The sequence below is a fragment of the Manacus vitellinus genome, unplaced genomic scaffold, assembly GCF_001715985.3.
Source record: "Manacus vitellinus isolate BGI_N305 unplaced genomic scaffold, ASM171598v3 scaffold_6_pilon, whole genome shotgun sequence".
NCBI classification, from domain to species: domain Eukaryota; kingdom Metazoa; phylum Chordata; class Aves; order Passeriformes; family Pipridae; genus Manacus; species Manacus vitellinus.
This window is the reverse complement of record NW_021940750.1, coordinates 11129467-11150025: the sequence shown is the minus strand read 5'-3', so window position 1 is coordinate 11150025 and position 20559 is coordinate 11129467. Positions and strand designations below refer to the sequence as shown.

General features: G+C 33.9%; 1 protein-coding gene across 2 annotated transcripts in view; it reads left to right on the top strand.

Moving 5' to 3' along the window:
- RYR3 (ryanodine receptor 3) overlaps positions 1–20559 on the top strand; it is a 212879-nt gene that overhangs the window by 33206 nt on the left and 159114 nt on the right. For both annotated transcript variants that reach the window (XM_018082300.2, XM_018082301.2), the window contains exons 2-3: positions 13456–13575; positions 16958–17065. In XM_018082300.2, coding sequence (XP_017937789.1) covers positions 13456–13575; positions 16958–17065 — 228 coding nt within the window. The remainder of the gene's footprint in view (positions 1–13455; positions 13576–16957; positions 17066–20559) is intronic.

The following is a 20559-nucleotide window of genomic DNA, read 5'->3' as shown; positions in this document are numbered from 1 at the left end:
GAACTTGTTTCATACTTATTCCATTCTTACCAATTCTGGGACCTCATTTGCTATATGTTCACAGCTATATTTTGGTCTAGTCTATAGAAAGTTTGGGGGAGAAGCCTCAGGTTTAACCTAAATCTCTGCTTTCATGATTGAAAACTCTTTAAAACCAGTAATTGTTTTCCCCAAGATATGAAATAGTTACAGTTAAAAGACAGGTCTTAAACAATTCTAGAGCCTGTGGTACCTTGCAGTTCTGCTTCAGACCTGTCTTGTCTCATAATTGGTGTCATATCATCTTTGAGTCCTTGGTAAAAAATCTATTTAGATGGTAACATTCCGGCTCACACATCCTTTTTTTTTTTTTTCCCTTCACCCCTTTTTTTTTCTTACTCCTAAGGTCTGGATAAGTAGCATGTAAATATTTATGGGCTATTCACAGGCTCACTCTGGTTCTGAGATCTGGTGCAAATTCCTGGGTCTGTACGCGTTTAAATGCTACTGCCCGTTTTTCTGTGGTTCTTCTGCCTACACCTGACAAGGATAGAACTTGAATTCAGGTCATCATGACATTGTAAAATCCCCTCTGAGAACACTATTTTTAAAAAATACCTTTGAAAAAGGTTCTTCTATTGTCATGTAGAAAGCAGCTAGCCTAAAACTTCATACACTGACTGAGCAAATGTCTCCTTTTTAAAATCTTTTTGTAGGACCTTTTCCAGTTTGTTTTGAGTTCTTAAAATTTAAGAGAGAATTTTTTGCTCCAGTGTATGTCCCTCATTTTCAGAGCTGCATACTAAGTATTCCTTCTGCCAGCAGTTGAGAACAATGTATAAAATCCTGAATGGTATTGGGTTCTGTAAAAAAATCCAAAGGACTTTTACCTTAAAGTCAGCTTTTAAATTTTGTAGCAAAACCTGTTAATCTGACAGGGAAATCTTACATTTTAAACAAATTGTGATATTAAATAAATATCTGAACTATTTATAGTTGATAGTTTGGAGAGAACAGTCATATACAGAATATATGATTTAAAGAATATGCTAAATATGGTGCACATCCATTCTCATTTTGAAATAGATATGATCTAAATGTCTGTTGCTGTTGACATCTTTACTAATGTGGTAGTGGTCATGCACTAAGATTCCAAAAGGCTGACAGCTTCTATTTGGATTTCTTTCTGCTGTCAGGTGTCAAGTATTTAAAATTGGTTCATCTGTAATTGAGACAAGACACTGGCTATTCCATTAATATTTTTGATCATCTTTCAAACACTAAAAATTTCTAAGTTAAACCTTGCAGGTTGAATTTATTATGCCAAAGTCTCTTACATTTGTGAACTTCAGTTACCAGTTAATTTCTAAAATGAAAATAAATTTATCACTATGGATGTCCTATAGTATATCTTTCTGTTGCTAACTGGTTAACCTGCCAGTATATCACTTGCACCAGATGTAAAAGAAATGGGTAAAACAAACAAAATACATGCAATTATGCAATATAAACATAATGTTTCTTACATTCATTTATCTCTCCAAAAGGATGCTCCATTAAAATGAACTGTAATACTTTCCTAATATATCTAGTAATTTCTTAATTTGATCATACAATATTATGCCATAGGTCATGAATGTGAGAGTTGCAAAGCCTGCTAATACTGACATCGCAATTCATAGAATCACAGAATGATTTTGGTCAGAAGGGACCTTTAAAGATCATATAGTCTGGCCCCCTGCCACAGACGGGGACATTTTTCACTAGATCAGATTGCTCAGAGTGCTGTTCCAATGATGTGGCATCCACAACTTCTCTGGACAACGTGTTCTGGTGTCTTATCACGCTTACTCTAAAAAAGTTCTTTCTTATGTCCAGTCTGAATCTACGCTCTTTCAGTTTAAAACTGTTGTCTCTTATTCTGTCACTACAAGCCCTGGTAGCAAGTCTCTCTCCATCTTTCTAATAACCCCCCTTTAAGTATTGAAATGCTTCATTGAGGTCTCCCCAGAGCCTTCTCCAGGATGAACAACGCCCAACTCTCTCAGCTTTTCTTGATAGTCGAGTTACTCCAACCCTCTGACTGTTTCTATGGCCCTCCTTGGGGCCTGCTCTAACAAGTCCATTCAGTAAATAATGATAAGGTGCTTATGCAGGATACATCTTTCTTGGATAATTCCACTTCTTTGATCAGCGCGGGATATATCTTGATGTTTTTAGTCAATCTGCTATGCTGTTAATTAATGGGTATACTTAACGTCACTTCCATTCTTAAAGCAAGAAAGCTGTGATACAAAGGACAGCAAACTATATAAATATTTCAATGACAGGTATACAGCCTGGAAGTTGCATTGGAAAAAAAGAAGCAAAATGGTTAATACTGAACTATTTAACTTTCTGAAACAACTTTTCATCCAGAAGTTGTTTTGTTTTGTTACAAGGACTGACTGTTTTATTGCTGTATATTTGCTTATCATGCCTTGCTGATGTCGCACTATAAGGTATGGAAGTTTATTCCAGAGTTACGATTAGGCTTTGGTCCAACCACTGTTGAAGGAGTAGACTGACAACGGAAACCCCAACTCTATTTTTAAAATCTTCTGAGAAGTCTCAGATGGTGCTGTATGAATTTCCATCGAAGAACTCTGCTGTCATCATAAGGATCCATTTGCAATGAACTGGTGATTATTGGGAGAAATTTGTATTCTTACTGGGGGAAGAAAGGCCTCGGTATGTTTCTACCAAGCAAATAAAGGCTTATTTATAAAAAGACATTAAAAACAACCAATAACAAATATTGGAAGCAAAGCTAAATCTGCTGAGAATCCACCTCCACCCCACCACCACCACCAGTGATTTAAAATCTGCTCTGGATATTGCTATCCTTCATTTGTTCATGAGTTTTGTGGTGATTTACAACATGATGTGTCTGAGAACACCTTTGTTTAAGAAATTAACACATACTGCTTGACCGAAGATTTGTTTATAGACTTTTAAAGCAAAGGAAAGCCTATGATATATTCATGTGACCTCTTCCTGATTCAATTGCGTGACTGTGATGTCTGTATTTTGGGACCAAAATATTTGTGCAGTATGACTTCTGTGTGGAGGTCCTAAGATGAATTTTATCATATTGCAGCAGACCCGTATAAACTTTTCTAATTACAGAAATAAAAAATATAACTTGAATCTTTTTTGAGCCTTTATTTCATAAGCTTAATCTGATACTAAACTTTGCTTTAGTCCTTGGATACATACTTTAGTAAACAATGTTCCTAATATTATTTTATGCAGTATGTAAATTCAGTATTTATTGAAAAATTGGATCTTCATAGTGTGTAGTGTGAGGAAGAAGTGCTCTCAAGATATACAGAAGACTCATGTCCCTTTGGCAGAATGACAGAATGTAACTGCTGTGAGACAAAATTGGGAGTTCTGTAAACAGGAAATGTCTGCTTTGCTGGCATGTATGAAAGAGAAAAAACAGTACAAATGGTTTCATGACTGGAAAAGTAGGGTTTTGTTTTAAAAAAAGTAATAATTGAATTTATCCTGATATTTTTCTTAGCACTTTACAGTTCCTTTTAAATTTTTCTCATTATTATTATTCATGATTTATGTATTTTTGGATGAGCAGTTTGTTTTTTTTTTCTCCTGCTGCCAGGCAATATGACTGAAACTCTAAAACCTGGAAATACTGAACAGAATATGGCAATGTGAATACCTTTTATGCAGCCTTTGAAGTTGAACAGAAATATAATGTTACCTCTGAAAGCATTTAAATTAGGACATATAAGTATGTCCAAACATAAGATTAAAAAATATTAATCTTAATACTTTTAAAATGTTCACGCAGCTTCAATATGGATCATGTGTATCTCATGTTGCCTCCTTGTTCTGTTTGTTTCTAATTTTAAGGAAGTATAGGATTAAAGTTCATATTACTTGAATTAACTTAAAAAGAGAGACTTGAGTTGTCAAGGAACTAGATGACTTGTCATCGTTTTGATCCGAAGAAGAAAAGAGAATAGAAGAACACACAAAAAATCCATCCTGGAAGACACAATACACTTTCCTTCCCTATGTACATTTTTAGAATATGTTCAAAGAGGAGATTCCGATGTTCTCCTCCATTTCCAAGTTCACTGACCAAGGGTAATGGTTCCTCCTCCTTTACATAATTGTTTCTGTAATGTACATTTCCCTATGTGCTTGGTAAGGGAAAACTTCTTCTAATAGCTAGTCAGTATTCAGTGAATCTCAGGATCCCAGAGACATCTGTAGTCATTTTTGGAGGCTGTTGATCAATGTGGAATCATCAGTAAAGACATACTATACCTCACCAGGTTGCATTTGTAGTAACTACAGGTAAGTACATAAGCTTAGTAGGTTATTTTGTGTGGTAATTTTTTTTTGTTTGTTTCTGTGTGTATGCTTTGGGTTTGAGTCTTTTTTGAGTCTTGAAAACAATTTTGAGGTTTTACTTGGTTTCCTGTTTTTTGTTTTTTTCACATGACTAGTCCAAAAAAGAAAAGAATTGTTTTTTAACTTGACAAAGAGTAGGCAAAATGAAAAATCCATGTCATACACTAGTTTTGTAAATATAATAAAATTTTTTTTCAAGCAAGCAATCTATTCTTATTCAACAAAAACAAAATCCAAAATATCCAAAACTTCAATTAATCAAATCTATACTGCATGCTATATGTGAGTATTAGTCATAGTGTTACAATGAACAATTATTTTGTTTATTAAGAATGGAATTGCCCTTAGCACAATAAATAAAGAAATCAATAGGTAGATAAATACAGCAGGGCTTTTGGAAATTTCCCTCAAGGAATTTTTTTTGAGAGTTATACCCTAGTGATTTGACAGAGGAAAAGTGACATGGCCATGCAGTAAAATCTCTCATGTGGTTACATGCTTTGCTCTGAATCTGACTTCTGCATGACATGTGATACACAGTTACCAAACTGTTGTTATTAATTAAAGGAAAATTACACTGTTTTTTGCAGTACAGGAACCTAAACAAACGTAATTGTTCTAGCTAGATGGCAAATGAATACATGAAGTACTTTTTTCTCAACCTCAAAGCCAAAACAACCCAAGTAAAATTTAATCAAAGAAGCTTTTCATTTTTATGAACTAATTAATTAGGAAGTCTAAATAGTTAACTAGTTAAATAGTTACCAAGGCAACTGTGTTGCCTTGGTAAATAATAAATTCAGCATCCAGAATTTTTCCACATCCTTCTTCTGAAGTAGAAAAGCAGTAGCAGAAATAAAAAAGCAATACAAGAACTCTTTTCTGGTATCAGTTTTATGAAAATTAATTTTTCACAAAGTACAAGAGAGAAAAGATTTAAATCTTGAGTTGCAAAGTGTTGCAGTAATAATATCGAAAGTAATAAATCCCAATAATGAGTTTAAAGGTTTGAAAAGTTTTGTTCTTTTCAAATTTGGAAGTAGTGGAATCCTTTCAAGTAGCATTGTATGAAGCTTCTGTTTGAGAATTAGTGGAATAATTGAATATATCCATTAAGAAGTTGGAAACTAGGTAAATTATGGACTTTTTTAAAATGGATCATTTATGCAACAGAAATGCATAGTTAACTCACTTTAATTTTATACTAGTATTTAGGAAGTCTTGGTGTACTTCATCAGCTTCCTGACTTCAGCCACCCTTCTTCATTTTAATTCTTAAGTGTAGCAAACCAAGGAACGTTATGTGACAAGAGTTTCACATATATTGTTAGCCTTATACCAGAAGGTGTGAAATTTGACTGCAGCAAAGTGATTTATCACTCTAACAAAAAAAATTAAATACTGGTAGATCAAGTGAAAAAGTACTTTGACTACTCAGTTCTGTCTTTTCACTATCCTCTGGTGATTTAGAGTTGCTTCCCACAAAACACTGTTTAGAAGTTCAAAGGCCTAACCTACAGGTTTTATTAAAGCTGTAGTAATCACCCATGATGCAGGAGAATATTGACTATGTCTGCTAAGCTATATGACCTTCCTTTTTTGTAAAAACTGACTAGGATACATCAGAATTTTTTTTGAGAATAAGACTTTAATGCTTTATATAATTTTAATGGGCAAAACTAATAGAATTTAAACCCAATTGTTTCCTATATTTAAATGAATTTGTAACACGCTTTCTGAAAGAAAAATATCTGACTCCTCACTTGATTTTTAGCATTTGTTATTCTACTGATTAAAGAGTTCTACGTAATTTACATTACTAAATGTTTAGGAATGCATTCAGTGCAGGTAGTTGGGTGTGCAGCTGCAGTGGAGCTGCAGGTTGAGCTCTGGGGGGCAGGAGCCCAAGCCCGAGGCAAGAGCCTGTGACCTGCCAACCTTTGCATGACAAAGGGCACAGGGATCTGTGGCCCAGCCATGGACCCACACTCAGAGACAGCAGGAACCGAGACCCCCAGACTTCCCCACACTTGGACTGTGAGCCCAGGGGTTCCTTTGTTCGGGATCCCCCCTTGGAGGCACAGGCTCTAGCTGTCAATCTTGTTATTTAGTTATTGCACCATGATTAAATTATTCTGAGGATCTGGACATCTGAGACTCTGCCATGGGAAACCTGGGGTGGAGCCAGTAGGGAAAGCTGGTCTGCCTGTGTGAGTGTGGGGTGTGTGTAGGGGCATAAGCAGGGCAAACATTGGTTCTCTGGAGCTCCCTGGATCTGGCTGCTGCAAAGAGGCTTCAGTCCCAGCACAGGTAGTGAGAGTGTGACTGCCTGAGTAGCACCTGGAGGGTCAGACAGGAAAGTTTCCTTATCATAAAGATGAGAATAGAATTAGACTCAGTTTCTGTTTTCCCAACATTTTAGGGTCATACTAAACCTGGTTGGAATAAAATATTTTATTTTTTTTTTAAATCACTGTCATACCTTGTTATATAGCCCTCTGGTATAGGTGAAAAGTGCTGGGCAAAAATTATATATTTTTCCCTATATATCTTGAAATCTGTAATCAGAAACAGACTTGCAAAAGTGCAAGTAAAAAATATGTGCACCTTGGGAGCATCAAAATTCAGTTATCAGCAAATGTTTTGACATGGAATATCTCTATGAACAGCCAGAGTTTTAAAATTTATATCGGGTTTATTTTAATTGTGTTGTTGCCTTTCATTCCCTTGTTTAAATGAACATTTGTTTGGTTTATTTTCCCAGTCTTTGTCACATTTTTTATTTCAAAGAAAAGTCACTGTCAGATTAAAGCTAGGTTTTGCTGGGAGAACTACCCTATGATTAACAAACAATAAAGAATGAAAAAAAGAGTTTTATAATCAAGATATTAAAATAGTAGTGTGCACAAAGTTTAAAAGTCAAAACTTTAATTCTATTGCACATTTTATAATACAGTATATAAAGCCAGTTTTCTTGTTCTCTGGAACATCACAGTATAAAATTAGTGTGATTACTGTTTCATTATCATCCTGACAGATGGCACATTTGATAGAGAAGCTAATTATGAGATGTGGAAATTTTTTTGAGAATATTTATCATAATTTCACTTATAAAGCAATTGTCAAATATTGGTGTATAGAGAACATGAGTACCCACAAGGAAATAGAGTAGCTAGTGTCTTGTTTCTTGTGTGCTCATGTACTGTGGGGGAAAAAAAGTATAAATAAAACATAATCCGAATAAGATATGGAGAAGACTGCATAATAACATATATTTCCTATTCTAGTGCCTTCGGGTTGTTCATTGCTTCTCATGAGATGAGATGAATGCATGTATATCTAGAAAATGGAGGGCAACATAACCTTTTTGAATCATGATCAACCCAGCTGATGGTCCATTGCAGATTATAAATAATTTTCTAGCATTCAGTAACTATGAAAGATTACTTAACAATTATGGAATCTTGAAAAACGAGGTCTTTAGGAGACCTCAGGGTGCATATATTTCCTTACTTAAGGAAAGACTGACTATAGCCATGAAACAACATGCTCACAGATGCCATCATAAACTGTGGTGTCTTTAAAATCTACCCAATTTTAGTGCCTTGCTATCCCTATCGTTAGGAAAGGAGAAGGAAATATTTTTCCAATACCCAACTTCAGTCTTGCTGCAGTTCAAGATTTATGTTCCTACTTCTGTCTGTTACATATGGGAAACGTATTATTCCCTTCTATTTTGGGTTGGAAAGGGTTGGAAAGGACCTCTGAGATCACCAAATCCAACTTGATCCACCACCACTGTGGTTGCTTGACCATGGCACTAAGTGCCACATCCTGCCTCAGATGGTGAGGATGGACTGCAGTTTCACTGACTGTTGTGATGCAGGAGCTTGGTGATATGAAATGGAACTTGTAGGAACCAGGCTGAGAACAAACACAAGAATTTGATTTTCCTGTAGCTGAGCTGTATCACTGCAGATTGAAGGAGGTTACAAATCACAATTTCACGTGAATTCAAGAGAAGGCTGGAGGCGGGGCAGAAAGAGGATGGAAGGAAGGTATATTCCCTTCATGTTTAAAAGCTATGTCTGGATCTAAAAATTTCTTGACCTGAAAATAATGGTGCTCATCTGCCTTGAATCCTGGATAATTGAAAAGAAATCATAGGCAGCATAAGAAGTCCATTTCTGTACTCTTAAGTCGAGATCTTTGCAAAACTAAGTTGCCAAACTCTAGTAAATGTAAAATTCTAGCAAGGATTTGTGTGTTCATCTATTGCAATGCCCTCTTCCCCACCGCTTCAAATGCTTGTAATGGGATCAGATTTAGGAGAGATTTTTTCCCCTTAAGAAGAAGAGAGTCCAATTCCATATCCTCGGGCAACACTGTTCAAGCTCCGGCTTGCAAGCAGAAATACTCTTCTATTTCTTAACTGAAAGACTGTAAGATTGTTTTTCAAATGGGCCACAACTATGTTTCCTGCACTTGTTTTTAGAAATAACTGAAAATATTTAGTGGCATTAGCAGTGCACTGAAGCTATGCCTTTTGGACAAAGTTCTGCAAAAAATAGAACTGTGTGGAGTGAGACCAGTCATTTCAGTGAGACCATTCCCCTTGTGAAACTAAGTGGTGGGTGCCAACAAATTTACCAAACCCATCTTTGTTAGAGCATTGTCAACTCTGCCTGTAGTTCCTTATTTTGTAGAGAAAAATGCAGCCAGTGTAGATGGCAATTTCTGGTGAACTTTACTTTTTTTCTGAGATTATTCCAGAAAACTTGAAAGAAATTCAGTCCTGTAGAGAATCAGTTTGTAGCCAATGTTCAAACACTGATTAAGATGTTTTTTTTGTTTACATCCTGTGCTTTGTGATAGAGTAAGATATGTAAGTAGGATGTCTATCAAAGCATGAAGGCAGCTGTGGATTTTTTCTTTGTGCATTTCTTTGCAACACTGATCTATAATCAGTACATGTCAGTCTCACAATAATCAGGCCTGTAAAGATCATCAGCTTCATATTCTTGCTTGTTGTACCATAAAGCCCAGGAATTCTGAGTTTCTTTGTTTGATAGATATGTGTTGGGTTTTTTTTTTAAGTAATATATGTTTCTTGATGGAAGTGATATATTATCAAATAAAACTTTTCCATGTTATTACAGAAGAATGTATTTTCAAAACAATTCCATATCACTTTGCATTTAAGTTAGTCATTCATGTACAAGGACCTACTTAAATGTTTATTGCAGCTGTGAGTAAAATACAGGCAAAATATGTATGCTTTTATGAGAGAACAGTTTCTTCTTGTAGTCTACAGGTATAATAACAAAGCTGATTAATTATCTAGGACTGATTGGTTTCAGTGTCGTGTAATATCAGTTTTATTTTATCAGTTTATTCTTAGTAATGAATATAGTTGAATATAATAGACTATATAGAGGTTAGGTAGTTGTTGAATCAGCAGGTAACAAACTAAATCTAGTGTGTCATTTTCTGTATAGGTCTATGTAAATTTTCATTTATATAGTTAGTGTATTAATGGCTCTATGCTTCATAATATAAAATATATTGAAGTGTGTCTACTGTGGAATATGACCTCTCTAAAAATTTATGCATATTGTATAAATAATTACAATTCTTAATTATGGAATATATAAGGAACCCTAACACAACCAACCAAAAAGCCACAACCTAACCCAACCAACCAACCAACCAAAAACCACCTACCAAAAGGAGATGGACTAGAACAAATTAAATTCCTAAGCACAGAAATGTCAGAGCTGCTAGATGAGAAAAATTGCATTTTAAACAGTTACTAAATTTAAACCATTGAAATTTGTTGGATTGCTGGTTGACAAACTAGATCTCAAGGAAGTTATGTAGGTTTTGTTTTCTTTTATTTTGCTTTTGGTTATCTTTGACAATTGACTGCATATAGCAACTAACAGTTCATTGCTGTTCATTGTATAAGTCTCAACATCCTAGTGATCATGCATATTCAAGGTATATTCAAGTAAACAGATGTAATACTATATAAGAAAAGTGATGATCAAGGTTAAATGGCTCTAGAACCATGTGTGTTTAAAAACTAAGGGAAGAAGCAAATGAGGAAAAAAGAATTTTAGAATACCAGAATTTGTGTGAGAGAAGACTCAAGAAAACAGAATACTGCTGAGACATGCTCTGCTTTTTCGTGATAGCAAAACAACTCCATAAAACTCATTTCTATTAGGAACTACAGGCCAGAAAAACAATTTCAGACTTCAGGTGGAATGATCTTTCTTCAGTAAAAACACTAAAATACTGAGTCATCTTAACAACGAGTAATTGTCTTATTTGCAGATTGCATAGATTTCACTAATTCTTTATGCTTGGTCCACTTGCACTTGAATGATATACTCTTTAAAAATCTGCTGAAAAATATTCTGAAATACACTATTATTGACACTTTTTAGAAGCTCTATTGAAGTTTTTCATCTTATGTAGCAAACATATAGCGTGTTAAATGCTGTAGCACAAATTGGAAATTTAGGGGAATAACATAAAACACTGATGTTGAATGCAGCATATAGTTCTTACTTAAGATATTTTCAGGGCTTGTATTTTGGGATTACTGCATTTAATGGTTTAATTTCATTATGCTAGAAACCCTTACTCTTTTATACATGTGGATTTCAAAGGAAAATAATTCATTTATTTGAGTAATTATCATTTAAAGTAAGTTTTTATGTATGTTCATAGAATCATTGAATAGGTTGGGTTGGAAGGGATCCTGAAGATCATCTAGTTCCATCCCTCTGCCATGGGCCTAATAGACCAGGCTTCTGAGGGCCCCATCCAACCTGACCTTGAACACTTCAAAGGATGGGGCATCCATAGTTTCTCCGGGCAACCTGTTCCATTGTATGTCTAATCTAAACTTACCTTCTTTCAGTTCGAAGCCATTGCCCCTTGTACTATCTCTACATGCCCTTGTAAAAAGTCTGAAGGCATAATTTTATATTTTAGAAAACTATGATTGCAATAGAGATTATGTATATGTCTCTGTGGAATGATGAGTACTTTAATGTAGTAGGGAGAATAAATACAATTTGAGCTATATAGAAGTAATGTAATGTAATCTGCTGATAAGTGCAATTTAGGTGACATATCTCAGTTTTATCCTAAATCTCAGTGTTTATAAATTAATGTTTCAGTATTTTATTATTTTTTAATCTCTGAAATATGTATGTTCAAAGATTGACACAGGAACCAGTTGATGAAAAATGTTTTAAATATCTTTATTTCTATCTTACATATGTTCTGATTTTTTTTCCCAAAAAATAGATATGATTCTGATGTGAATATTTAAAAATTCATGAACAGAGGGATGTAATAATGGGTGCTTAATTGTATTGTTAGTATTTTGCAACTTATTACTCTGAAGATTAAAAAGCAGAAATGTTTTTACTAATGAACTTGAAAGCTGAAAATTTCAAAGAGCATTTTAGAGAAATGGAAGTAGAAGCAGCAGGGGAAAAGAAAATTAATTTTCTAAGCATTAATTATCTAATTCTGTCTACCTCCTACTTGACTAAACATCTTAGAATTGTTTGCAAACATTTCTTGGATTCCTATTCTGTACTGTTAAAAATGCTATTGATTGTTATACAAAGCTAGGTAAGAAAAACTTATGTAAGAAAAACTATAACTGTTGATTAATCTCAATTATAATTGTTGTTCATTTTAGTAGTAGTAAGTAGGCAGTGAAGGGTCACCTAAAAGAACACACTTGCAAAATCACACAAATGAGAAACATGCTTTGGAATTCCCTTTTAAAGGGTGTGTCACTTAGTTCCTTTGGTGAAAATGACTTTGTCACTCCCAGCTTTTATTTCAAGTGCCCAAGCTGTGCTACTGTCATAGTATTGCGGTTTCATAAGGGGACTGCAAATAGCAGTACTGCTTTTAGAACATAATTATTCAAGTGATCTCAGAGTTCAGTACAGGCGGCTCTTGTGTATCTGCTTTGATAATAATAATTGCCACCAGTATAACACTATAGCTGGAGAGGGCACAGACATATCATATCGCTTTTGTTTACCAGCTTCCACCCCCTGAAAAACTTCTAAGATAGTGTCTTTTGGTGAACAGTTACATGCCTGCATAAAAATAAGTGTCCTACATGCTAGTCTCCAAGTGGTCTTTTTCTTAGTTAGTGGACAAGTTTTGAAAAATATTTTTTTTTAAATTCTGTATATATCTTTGGCACAGTCAAACACAGAAAATAATCTGTTTTGGCTTGCTTATATCAGATTTAGTGTCACATATTAAGATGTGAAAAAGGACTTGGCACTTTATGACTACTTGTGTGTTTGGCATTGTACCATGCAACGATTTGTAAAAGAGCTTTTAGAAAAATCAGGACAACTAAGCAATAGGGCTGTTTCATGCCACTTATTCTTGGAATATATCTTTTGAGGACCACATTCTTGTGACTTATTTGAACTGCCACTTGAAAAATGCCTCTTAGATCTTTGGTTCTAATCAGAGGTTTCTGAGTACTTTTTTACATGAGACTTTAACGGGGAATTGTGTTGATAGCTTAAATGTGTTGATGTGCTAAAATAATAATTTGTTTATATTTAGTTTATATTTGTTTTTATTTAGTTTCTGGTTTTGTTGTTTAGTTTCTGTTAGTTTTTGTTTGCAAAATCACAGGAAAAATTTTTTTACTGTAAGTATTAAACATATTTTGCTCAGTAAAACTGAGTAACAGTATACTTACAGTTTGTTTTATGCATATAAAGCAACAGAAGGACACAATACTTGAAAAAGCCTTGGAGACAGTATGTGTAGCTTAGTCATTTTCATATGGTCTTATCTATATATCTGTATAGAAACATCTGCTTACATATACATCAAAAGAATCTCTGTATATGCACATGGTATCAGTTATAGGACTATAATGTGTTAATTTTCAATGGATTCCATGTTACAGAATTTGGTAGCTTTATAGTCTGTATGTAACTTCCAAATATTTACTTTTTTTTCCTTGTACTTTGTATTCTGACAGGATGATGAAGTAGTACTTCAGTGTGTTGCCAGTATTCACAAAGAACAAAGGAAGTTTTGCTTGGCAGCTGAGGGACTTGGGAATCGCCTGTGCTTTTTGGAACCAACATCAGAAGCTAAAGTAAGAAGTTGATACTCACAACTGGTGTAACTGATAAGTGAATGTTAACCTACTTATCCACAAACATGTTTAATTACGGTTTCTTGAGTGTGGTGCTAGACGCACCTTATGTATGCTTTTCTTTCTCTGACTTCAACATGAGATTTCTTAGAGATTCCAAATATACTTTGTGGCACACCTGTGAACAGTCAAAACCTGCCATTCTTTAACTATCTAAGAGAAGAATATTAAGAATAAATCAAACAGAAAAGGACCTCCTCCTTCTCTTTTGTTCTCTCTGCAACTTTTTCTTTTTCTTGAATTGTCTTCATTTCTTTTCTTTCTAATAATTTATTTTTCCTTCTGGATATTTAGTGGAGGTTTTTGTATCTTTTTTTCTGGAAATGCTGCTATGTGGTCTTACTTTTAGTCTGGATATTATGACCATGTTATACCCACAGTATTTATTTATGCAGTATGAGAATTTCTTGTTCATCTCTAAGGTGAAAAATTATGCAGCTTCTAAATTTACTTTTTTTTGCATTCCAAGAATTCAGGCAGATAATTTCTCTCTCATGTACTTTACAAATCACCAGTAATCTTTGTGTATGCTTGAGTAAAACCAGTTATTTTTCACATATGTATGTTCAATTATTGTCCTAAAATCTTCAACAGTGATTGGGAACTTTTTATTAATTGATAACTCAATTGCAATGTGGTCTGTCTCACTGGTGATGACCACCTCAACCTATAAGACAACATGTTGCTTATCCTATTATAAGAAAAGGAGGAATGGTAGCCTTACTGTAGGGTGCCATAGATGTGCTTTACTTTTTGTAATTGTCTTAGTAGCAGATAATACTACAGCAGCTTCTGAAGTTTGATTAAAAATAAGAGATTCAGAAAACTTGTATGTAACTGCTTTAAAAAAAGCTTAACAGGGAGCTTTCTGAACTGCTGGTCTTGACTGAGAACAGGAAGAATTTTGGGAAAAGGCATGTTTCTGTTTGAAAAATAAGAAGTGTTGAAGGTTTACGTGGATGATTAGAGATTATGATACTTATCAACACCCTTAGCAATGATACTTTCATTTACATTTGGACAAAATTTTGTTTAAGAAGTGAGAAAACCAAAATGGTACACATCTAGTGGACAAAAAAATCGTTATTTAATAGATGTGTCCCGAATAAGATCCTACAGGGTTCTGTTCTTACTGCTAACCTGTTGAATATTTTTTCAATTAAGACAGTGTTTAAATTGACATATGCAATTTTTCAAGATGATAAAAACTTAGGAGAACTGGGAATTGATGATGCCACACAGAGAAAGATCTACAGTCTTGTATATTAATAGAAACTAGAGGTATATTTTGTGCTGCCAAAGTCTAATAACTGAGTGTGTAAATATGCTTACAAAATGGGAAACTATTCTCATCCCCTTTACAGATGTTAGACAGTTGTAAGTTTCCCATGTTGATGTGCTGAAGGGATCTAGCATTTTTTTTAGCAGTATATTAAAAAAAACTTGGTAAGAGAAGGGAATTTATATTTCTCTGGCTTTTTACACTGCAGACCAGAAGCTGTGGGGAAACATTTGGTTAGTGAGCATATCACCTGCAAAAATTTAATGTTATAATAGTGCCTGAAGGAATCTAGAAGACTAAATTCAGAACAATTAGATATATTGAGTGTTGTGAGTGTGTTGATAGAAAAATGTTAACTACATGATAGACGTGTCCGAGCATAATCTCAGAAATAAACATTTTCTTCTAAAAAGAGCAGCTGCCAGGGTGGAATTGTCAATTGTTTCTTCAGATTTGCTTTGAAAAATTGTGTAGGTTTGTCTTTTTGTTTATCTTCCTGTATGTCTGGACAAGACTTCACAGAGGTGTTATGGAAAAATTACCAAAAATTCTCATTGACTTTGAAGAATTATTTATTCCAAATTCCTGCTTTCTTTTCTGATATATCTTATTTTATATCTTAATCTGCACTGCAAATTCACTTACAGTAAAACTTACTCAGCATATTAAATGCCTGTAAAATAAAATACTTCATTCTCCACCTGATTTTTTTCCTTTATTATTGATTCTTGAAAATTATTTTGTCTTACTTCTGTATGCTAAGTCCAACTTTCTGTAGCCAGAAGTATTCATGCAGTATTTATGTCTATTCCTGCTTTAAAGTGGATTTTTTAAAACCTTGACTTAGTTAGTACCTGAACAGATTTTCTCATTTTAGCATAAAGATTCCTGACATTAATGTTTTCACATCTTATAACTGTAGCTCTATCCTCTAAGTATTCTTTTTTTCTCTGAACATCCCCTATTAGCACTTTTCTTTTTTTTTGGGGGGATTACTATACAACCTTGCTCAAAGTGGGGGGAAAAAGCATAGATTAGCAGATGGTCAAGGTTTTATCAAACCATTTCTAAGTGTGTAATTATTAAGAATGTAAAATTGTCTGCCACAGAGGGTTTATTGAATATCAAACTTATGAAACAGTATCTATTGCAAAAAGAACAGAAAATTAATGAACCTTGACAAACTCAATAGTTAATTGCTTTTTTTAAAGGAGACAATCTAGATTAATTAAGAAGGTCAGTTGCTACTTGGGTCATGTACCATCCACCTTTCACTATATTTCTCAGGTCAATGAAATTTTAAAAAAGAATTTGTTGCCGTTCAACCGCAGAAATATAGTATGTGACAGCATGTATGTGTTAGCTCATTGTGCAACACAGCAAGTTTTAAAGAGGGATTAGTCTGGATCTGTCTTCTTTGTACTTTTCTGCCAAATATTTATATACCCTTGCTACTTTTTTTCTTGTCCACCTCTTTCCTTGGACATATCAGTGCCAAGAAATTGAAAAAAAATATAGTCTGCCATTTATGAAGTGATTGTAATTTTCATTTTAAAACCACATGACATATAGATTCAACAATTGAGATCTCCTAAAATAGTCCATATTATTATGTCATAAGATTCTAAATCTTAGCCATCTTACTACTAGAAATATGTTCTATCAACCTTATACACCAAATAAGATCATATACCTTCTTTTCTGTTTTGTCAGTAGCATTAGAGAACAAATACAATGTTCAGGGTGTAATTTTGAAAGACAGGAAAGCAATAATATGTAGAGAAAGAGTTTTTGTTCATGAACCTGAAGATGTTTCACTTTACTGTGAAGAATACTGCTCAAGAAAAAGTTGAATTGCTGTGTTGTCAAGTTTTGAAGATTTGTATTGTTTTCATACAGGGAAATAGCATGTATCTCAAAACCAAATGAGTAAACATTAAGAATGGATTTAAAAATTAAAATACACATGCGTTCAAACACACTTCTCATCCTGTTTCACCTGCTCTGCTGATCTATTCTTGCACTGTTTTATTTTTACAGTATGTCCCTCCGGACCTTTGCATCTGTAATTTTGTCCTTGAACAGTCCCTATCTGTCAGAGCCCTTCAAGAAATGCTGGCCAGCACAGGAGATAATGCTAGTGAAGGTGTAAGTAAATTGACCTCAAAGAACATTAAGTTTCTGAATATGGATATTTCTCATTTCTTTCCTTGTCCAGGATTTTCTAGAAGAGGCTCCTCACGTCACAGCAGTTTTCTTGGTATATTATTGCTTCCCATTAATCATATTAATTTCTCTTTAGCATTGAAGAGCTGGTGCATCTGTCTTTTGAAATATTTACAATCCATAAAACCTGAAACATCAACAATTTGATTGCTTTGACCCTAACTCTCCAATTTCAGCTGAATCAAATTGAATAAAAATTTTATTTTCATACAAACAAAACATGAAAAAATTATATGACTTTACTTATTTTATGAGACTAAATGACAACTGATTATTATGCAAATCATATTCAGAGCTAGATAGAATGTCAGTTTTCATTATTATTTCATGTAGAACCAGAAAACTCATATTTTCTTTGAGTTGTAATTTTTCTTTTATTGTAGTTACACACATATTAAGTAAATAGGATGAATGCCCGAGAAAGAAACCAAACGTAAAAATACAAGTATTACCTAAAGAAATTTTCTTAAAGATAATATTTCACTATAATATTTTTTTTGGTCAAAAAAAATTTATGCTGAATTTGTTTCATGGTAAGAGATTTCTTTTTATTTCTGTTCATTTTTCTCGAGTTTGTTATGGTGCATGTAGTTTTAGGATTTTCTTCCTTTCTTAGTACAATCCTAGAAATTAAAATAAAATAATATCTGGGAGGAGAACAGTGATATGATTTAAGTAAAAATCCTAGAGGGGAGAATCAAAAGGGTGATTTATTTATTTGAGATTAATTTTTTCAATGTCATATCCATCTATACATAAGTGATACATTCAAAATGCATATTATTTTTCTAAATATAAAATTGACTATAGAAATTTTTTTATATTTTTCTCTTGAATTATAAAATGTCATTTATTCTGCAGTTTCTTCATTCTTGTGCAACAATTCAATGTTTTAAAACGTTTTTTGATTTTATTTATTTGTAATCAGATGCATCAGAGCACTACTTTAGCACTTGTCACCCAACAATGACTGACTGTGCAGTGATTGCTTATTGAAACTTTTAATAGACTATAAGCTCTATGATATAAAAAAAAAATTGGGTTTGAAAACATTATTTTTCAAAAAAATAAAAGTAAGGGTGGTCAAATATTTAATTTGTCAAAGTTTTATATCATCCCCAAGAAACTAGTAGCAATGATGGAACTTGTTTTTTTTCTTTTTAAATTAATTAATTGCAGTAATCATTTAAGGTGAGCTATGGTATCTCTTATTTCTGAAGGAGGACATTATACTTTGCAATACAGTTTCTCAATTATATTGTTATAAATATATTTAGAATGCTTTTGTACTGAAACTCCTTATTATTTCATTCAGAAGAGTAAATACTAAATTACTCAAAAATAGAATTTGGTTTTTTTCTAACAAACCTGAAGATTTTAAATTTTGAAATTTTAAAAACTGAAGAGAAGGTTGCTGTTTTGGAATGATTGAGGAGTGAAGTTCTATACTTTCATGCTTTCAGAATTTTATAATGCCATCCTCAGGGCCTACTCTTTATTCCATTAAAGAATGTGCTCTTTTTTTCACTGTAAGCTTGTTTCTATTGTACTTTATGTGTGAAAATCATATAATTTCATTTAGAAGATATGTATATATTCAGGATATGTAGCTCCAAGGTATGTAAACAATATTCATATAGAAATGTATGTATACATGCATAGATGTGGCATTCTTACTGTCCATTTTATGCTCTTTTAATCCTCTAAGTTGGGATCAGTTCAGCAGGCTAAAATATGAGTTGCATTTTGTATTATAATCAATGGAAAATGGTCATAAATCTCTCAGAGTTCAGTTGAGGATAAACTGCAGAGAGTGTCTTAAAATATCTTAAGGTATTACATACATTGTGAACACTGGTTACATGGTGTACACAGTGGAATAAAGTTATTTCTAATGAGAAATTTCTTATGTGTTGACAAAATTGTTGCAGACTGTAAAACCTCCAGGCCCAGGAGCTGCTGGCTCACGGGATCGGCTATGAGTTTTACTTTAATATACAGATATACGGTTTTTTAATACCTTGAGACAGTATTAAGAGAATAAGCTACGGGCTTGTTTCCAAGGAATTTCTTTGTTAGTTTAGGGGAGTAGATAAGGGGACTTGGCCAAAGTTCAAAAGGACACCACACAAACTAGACAAAAATGTTCCACTGCAGCACTGTTTCAGCGTATACTATTAATCCACACTCAAGTCAAAATCCAACTGATTCCGCAACAATTAAATCAAGATCCAATCCCTCCAGCTCCGAACCACCCTAAGCATCAAGAAAGGAGCAGAAAAAGAGAAGCTGAGAGATCAAGAAGAGAGAAGCAGAAAGAGGGAGAGACAGATTATATAGTTATCACCAAAGCCTTGTAGAAGACCAGCTCTCACAAGTCAGCAAACACACGCCCTTGATTTTATCTGCTCTGGTCCCTATGGCCAACCCCCCCAGGTGGCTTTCTAACCTATCAGCCACTCTGGGGGTTCCAGGCCAGGGTGAGAGGCAGTGTCCTGACTGTTCCTACCAATCTGAGCTGGGTGAGGGGCTCCAGGAGGTGAGGTGTGTTATAGGTTTCCCGAGCTGTCTGTGACTGACAGCTACTCCAGGGCTTTCCCGTGTGGGCTCCAGGGGCTGCCACGAAGGATACGGTGCCAACCCACCTCCATCCCTTCCCCCTCCACACACATACACACACACTCCCCACAGGTTGGTTCTGAGCCAATAATAACTAATCTCATGTCTAACACAGGTTCATACATCTAATACTCAAAACGTCAGTGATAGTAGTCCAGTTGACCTGCATGAGATTGTTTTTCAAATGTATGAAACATATAATTTTATAATTTTATTTACAATTTTAAACTCTTGTTTCATAGTACAGTATTGAAATTAAACAAAGATAGTGATACATCAGCAGAAATAACAAAATAAAATAATTTTGTACATTGAGAAATTCCTGAATGCAGGAATTAACTTTTTTGTTAGAAGTTACTTTGTAGCAAATTGGGAAAGCATCTAAATAGTGTATAGACTAAATGATATAACCATAAATTATCAGTTGCAAATTGTTTTGTATATACTTTTTATACCTTACAAATTAAGAGAGAACTATGATAGTGAAATAACAAATATGGATTCTACTGGGAAGTAGGTACATATTTTCTCTTTCAGATTTCAGTTTTGTGTATATATATATACATATTTACTTTGTTGGTTTTTTTTTAATGCCGCCGAGAAGTTTATAAGAAAGGTAAGTATTATCTTATTTAACTTAAAATGTGTTTTTGAAAATGCTATGGTTTTACTTAATCATAGTAAAAATTAGGTGACAATAGGAGACTTTGACAAAGGATGACACTTGTTCCTTTGGCAGATATTCAGCTATTGCTGTAGCTACTTCATCATTCTGCCCAGCGTATACATTTCATAAT